Raw genomic sequence first — 6,000 nt, 5'->3', positions numbered from 1 at the left:
GCGCGTTTTCTGGCTTATCAAGTCTCCTCCAACACTAAAGGTGACATTTTTGTTGCTATTGCAAGGGCTAATTGACTAATGAATTTCACCCGATCTTTCTCTTTAGCGTATACTTGAGCGTGTGCCCAAGAGCCAGGCAAGTGCCACTTTAGGCTCTGAGGTCTGGCTCTGTGAGCGATCGGGAGTGATCGAGGGTAAAGGGTGTGGTTACTTGCATAAAGAGTAGAAAATCACAATGGAGGATGAACGAGCTAGGCCGATGTCAAACGTTTCTTGCACTGTATATAAAGTACGAAGAACAATCGAATCTTCTCTTGAACTAGAAGTTATTTTAGTGAGGCTGTGGGTGCGTTAGATGTATAGATGAAAGTGTCGGAAAAACGAGAATCACAATGAAGAGTACTTCAAAATAATATTCGTCTTGTTTTCCATTGCGCAACAAAGTGTGCATATAGTTGCTGTTCGAACGTAACTTCTAGGAGACAAAGAAAGGACTGTCTCCCCTGAGATAAAGGCGCGCTAAACGGAAAATATTCCGAAGCATTCAGTTTCTGTGGAAATGATGCCTTTAGGTACTTAGCTCTTCCTCGCAAGCACAAGATACTAAACGCACAGTGAAAGGTCCCTCCTTTAAAGCCAAATAAACGTCACAAGCTTTGCCAAGAAACAAGAAGGCGCTGTGTGCGGCCACGTTTGCCTTATAATAATGTCAACCGAAAGAATAAGGTCACGTAGCCTCGAAACCTATGACTGCCACTAGATGGATGAAAAAGAAACCAATCAACGTCGTTTATGCTGCGTTTTTTTTATATGTTTGAAGGTCTCAAAGAGTTCACCGCTCTGACAACCCTAATAAAGTAAATTCATTTCTCTCTAAATCGCCAGAGTGCTACCCGGATATTGCATCTGCACTTCTTCAGGGGGCAACGCGCCGGATCGGTGTAACCCTAATACTAGGTACACTTTCCGTATTATTAATACGTATACTTAGTTTAAAAGTAAGCGTACAGATACATTTTCGTTCGTTGAGAGGGGAGCATATTGTTAATATTTATGCAGAAAACCCAACTGGAAGGGGTGTAAAGCATACGTGTTCATACATCTTCTCCAGTCTATCAAAGCGCACGTGGGATCCTGTAAAAGAAACGTAACATCACTTAGTCCAAGCATTGATTATCTCAACTAAGCAATGTTTTGTTTATATTCACTCCATAATCAGGATTATTTTTCAAAGTATATCTCAAGGCGAGCATCTAGGTTTCCAGTGTTTCATTAGCCTAAACTAACGGAATCTTGTTATTTTCCTTTGTCCTGTGATACGAAAGTCAAATAGTAAGTAGCTGTTTGGGGCATAGGGACGTGCTTACTTCGCTTAAAATGTTCGACAAAAGATTTGGAGCTTACCGCAGCTCTGTTCTTACTCAAATGTCAGTGAAAGATCACATCTTGCAGTTTATGCCGTTCAGCATAAAACTTGGCACAGTTACGGACCTGGTTTTTAAGAAAGAAGGGCGAAGTCGCCTTAGTTTATGGGGATACAAACTGCTGCCGTGAAGGCGCAAACATAAGCTTGCGTTGCCGCTTTCCGGCAGCTGCAGATAGCAGCCGTTCAAGGAGGGATAGCGCGTGTTGCCGGCTACTTTAGAACAGCAATGTTGTATCGCCGCGGGCGAGGTTAGATGGCATTTATTGTAAACATAACAAAGGGTCCAGGCTACGTAGCCGGCAATTAGATACGCTCGGAGAGCTCGAGAAAACTTGTGTCGTTGCAAGCAAGCGAAATTTTCAAGTGGTGTCGCTCCTTTCCACTGGAATTGCAATAATTGGAGTGGCTACAAATTGTCCATTGAGGACTGGCGTGTGTTTACTCTGCTTCAGTGTTTCAGAAATAATTGATTCGCGTACTCGTGAGTAAACTGCAGACTACATCAAGGCTAAGTGTCCTGCAAGTGCTGGACGCTCTTGTAACTGCTCTTCCTGCAGGTCGCGAGTAAGCACCAGGACTCGCCTACGGCCATATTTTCGACTGAAGTCAGAGAGAAAGAGATCTACCACTTGAATGCCAGAGGTATGAAGGCCGGTGTATCTGAGTTCCCTCAACTCGTTTTTACAAATCGCTTCCTCCTAGAAATGAACTGGGAACGAAATACATCGGCTTTTCTGAGACTACCTGCATACGCACATATTGTCCCGCCATTTGCGGTTCGCGCAGCAGAGCGATAATCTACACACTTAATATCGTTGTACGTAGGCTTGCCGGAAATAAGCGGGAAACGTTTAGAAACATTTTCTTATCACAAATGGAATTACAGCCCACATAAAATAGCAAAATTTATAGTATGGCGTATATAATACTGCAGTTTGTACCTTTTAAAGTACACATAAGTATGTCGAACTTCGTTACAGTATAGCCACCGTTATATGAAACTATGCTGTATATTTCTTCAGTTATCATCCGAAACGTTGTTACCAACACGTTCACCCAGAGTCATGTCTAAGTGGGCGGGTAATCCCCCGCGTAAGTCACACATTGAATCGTAGATACCCTAAACAATGCACCGATGGCACAACCTCCATCTCTCCTGTCGTGCCAAGAGTAGCCTCAAGCTGTAGCTATTCATGGAATTACAAAAGAATACCGATCATTTGCTCTTGTCTATCAAACAGCTGGCGCTGCTATTACTGGACCAGTGATATCGAGAGCAGGCGTATATTTACCGTATACCAATGGCTTGAGTCCTACTACCACCTCAGCAGATGCTTTTGTGATTCCAGTGAAACTCATAAAACATATAGGGTGCTTCACTCAAATTGAGTCAAACTTCAAAAATATGCAAAGGCTACGTAGCTGGACCGAACCAAGGTAATGTTGTTTGCCGTCACTTGGAGATACTCAGACTATTTCTTGCATCCCGCCCTAATTAATTAGTCTTAATAATTTATTCATCAACTTCTCAATTATTATAAGTAGATGAAAAGTGTGAATGACAACCTTGTAGGGCAACATGAAGAACTCCCGATACCGCTTTGTATTGCTCGATACTTGCTTCAAAAAAGTGTTTTTGCAAGCGTGAAAAAAATGTGGAGGACGCTTAAGCTTCGCGTTTAAGAGTGGAACACGATAGCATTCAATGATCCCCGACTGCTCCCCTGCAACTGCAGCTTCTGTAACCGCAATGTTTACCGGGAAACGCTGGCAACCAACGCTATGCTATGCGCGAAGGCAAGCTTTCTGGTAGAAACGCGGCCTCTTGCGTGTGCCCATCTCCTGTTATTGTTTCGCACCTTTAATATTAGTCGAAGATCTAACACAAAAGATATGCGCTGTCGGTGTTTTTTTTCTCATTACATTTGTTTGTGGACTGCCGTTCTCAAAGTTCCGAGTAACAACATTGTATGAAAGACAAGGCACGAGCAACTTCGGGGATAGAAAATTGGTTCGGAATGATTTTTACCGTAGAGGCGGTCGGCGCTGGACGCGGGACGCCGTACGCGGTACGCCGTCTCCGGATTTTCTGCGATGCGCGGCTCTTAACGTTATCGCCTTAATAGGATGCTGCTACTGCTGCTGCTGCTGCTGATAATGATAGCAATGAGGATGATGGTGATGATGATGATCAACTAATCGAGCTCTGTTTCTCCCGATCGTCTTCTACGAAAACAAAGTGCGACGCTTCTACAAGGCACAACTTCCGGATCATTGCTGGGCACTTGTTGCAAATGGTTGCTTGTCGACGGCGAGAACGGGTAATAAGGCCCTCTTTGGCGCGCACGTTACCGAAAGCAGGCTGGCAGGGTATGGCAGGTACATTGTTTAACTTTGTCATCAATAAGGGTCTTCGTAAGGGTCTGCGTTGTTAGCGATGGGCCTTGATATGAACGTCACAGCAAGGAGTCGAGGTTTTGTAAGTGAATATGTAGAAGCTTTCGGTATTACACATAGGCCCAACTGCGTTTACTGAAATCAGTTTCATGACGTGAAAGGTTACGCGCTACGGCAGTATTGAAAACTTTGCACAAGTAGATACCATTCGGAGCGCCTGTTTTTACCAATCGCGCTTAACATACGAAATATTCAACCAATATCTGAACTAATCGCCGACGCATGGCGTTTTAGCGTGAAATTCAGCATGAAATTACACACGAGTGGTGCAGTGGTGAATTGTGATCGAACAGTGAAGCGACGGCAAACTGATCACTGGAGTTCCTCTAGCTTCAAATTTTTGCCATTTAGGCCAGCACGGAACAGAACTCCATCCCAGAAAGCTCACGAGGGTTGCAATTTGGGCTTGTTGGTAATGCATCTTCAAGGGGAGTACGGTAGCGCGATTAAAAGACGGCACAAAAGAAGACACATAGGGACACACACAGCGCTAACTTCCAACAATGGAAGTTAGATCTGTGTGTGTCCCTATGTGTCTTCTTTTGTCCAGTCTTTTAATCGCGCTACCGTACTCCCCCAGGAAGCTGACTGGAAGAGGGCAGTTTTTGCCTTGGGCAGCGGCGGGAAACAGGAGACTTTACTTGATCTTATCAGCACGGCGCTACAGAACGGCTACGCTCGCAATCAAAACGTTCAGTCATAGCACATGACAATGCAGATCGTGCATTTGTGATAATTGTTCATCACAGGGATGAACTGGTCGCGGCTACAAAATGGCAAAATCACTGGGGAGAAAGTCGCAGTTTCGCCCGAAAGGCGAAACATCGATTGCGATAGCGAATGTGCAGACAGCTATACGAAGTAAGGATAGTACATTTATTGGCCGCGTAAACTTGGAAACATTCGTTTATTAACAGTATTAACATGCATGGTGCCCGTGCGCACCGGCAAGCATGAACAGGTCACACTCAACGACCGCGGACACTCACTGTCAAAACGCTGCGGTTACAGAAGCGCGGCAGCAGCAACGAGCGAAGTGACCTTCTAGCTGTCTATCGCTTCAACGCAAACAGCGGCGAGAAAATAGCACGCACGAAGGCATGAGCCAATGCGCAGATTGCTGGCAAGATATGGCGCGCGCGTAACCTAGCACCGCCGCGCAATGTACGCAGTTGCTGGCGAAGCAGAAGGCGTCTCACGGCCTTCTGCTTCAACATCAACAAGGCCTCTAACGCGACGGAAGGCAGCTTGTTTGCTATCCGCTTTCCTCCCTCGCACGCGCCAGTTTGCCTGCGATCTTCGGCGCGCGGCAGCGGTGTTACGCCGTTGAACTTCATACGGAACACCGCGGCGATGGCGACGGCAGAAATTTGCCTGGAGTATCTATATAATTGCTATCGCGATAAAATGCTCCTGTGGCCGTTTAGCCGCTTTGCGAGCAAAGGTTTAGCATTGTTCTGTGGCGCGGCGGTATGTATTGCACGCTGAGCATCATCGCTCAGCGGCCTCGTTGCGTCGAGATCACTTCCTGGGTAACAAAAAATTAAGTGCAAGTGATGTCATATCTGACATAGTAAATAAAATATGCAGCAACTCCATTGCAGATGTATAAGTATGCGTAAGCATACCCCCCAATTTCATGTTGGCCCACCCCCAAATTTCAAGTTGGCCCACTCTCAAAGTTAAAGTTGGCGCATCCCCATATTTAAAGTTGCCCCACACCCCAATTTAAGGCTGGCCCACCGACAAATTTCGCTTGGGCCACCCATCAACTCCAAGTTGGCGCACCGCCAAATTTAAGTTGTCCCACCCGCCAATTAAGATTGACCACCCCCCAATTTCAGTTGGGCCACCCCTACATTTAGGTTGGACCACCCCCAGATTTCAATTTCGCCCATCCCAAATTTCAAAATTAAATATGGAGTTCTACGTGTCAAAACCATGATCTAATTATGAGGCACACAGTTGTGGGGGTCTCCGGAGTAATTTGGACTATCTGGGGTTCCTTAACGTGCACCCAAACCTAAGTATACGGGTGCTTTTGTCATCCCGATCAAAATGCAGCCACCGTGGCCGGGATTGGATCCCGCGTCCTTGCGCTTAGCCGTCCAACGCCA

At 45.9% G+C, this 6,000-nt stretch overlaps 1 protein-coding gene across 2 annotated transcripts in view; it reads left to right on the top strand.

Moving 5' to 3' along the window:
- Positions 1-863: 863 nt before the first annotated feature.
- Positions 864-6,000, top strand: part of LOC142575619 (neprilysin-2-like) — a 63,643-nt gene continuing 58,506 nt past the window's right edge. The window contains exons 1-2 of one of the 2 annotated variants that reach the window (XM_075685125.1): positions 877-957; positions 1,984-2,068. In XM_075685125.1, coding sequence (XP_075541240.1) covers positions 2,060-2,068 — 9 coding nt within the window. In that variant the 5' untranslated portion in view covers positions 877-957; positions 1,984-2,059. Of the gene's footprint in view, positions 958-1,983; positions 2,069-6,000 lie in introns of both variants that reach the window. The other variant, XM_075685126.1, reaches the window with a different exon arrangement.

This window comes from Dermacentor variabilis, chromosome 3 (assembly GCF_050947875.1).
Source record: "Dermacentor variabilis isolate Ectoservices chromosome 3, ASM5094787v1, whole genome shotgun sequence".
Lineage (NCBI taxonomy): Eukaryota > Metazoa > Arthropoda > Arachnida > Ixodida > Ixodidae > Dermacentor > Dermacentor variabilis.
Note: the sequence above shows the minus strand (reverse complement) of the source record. Positions and strands in the feature narration are given on the sequence as shown.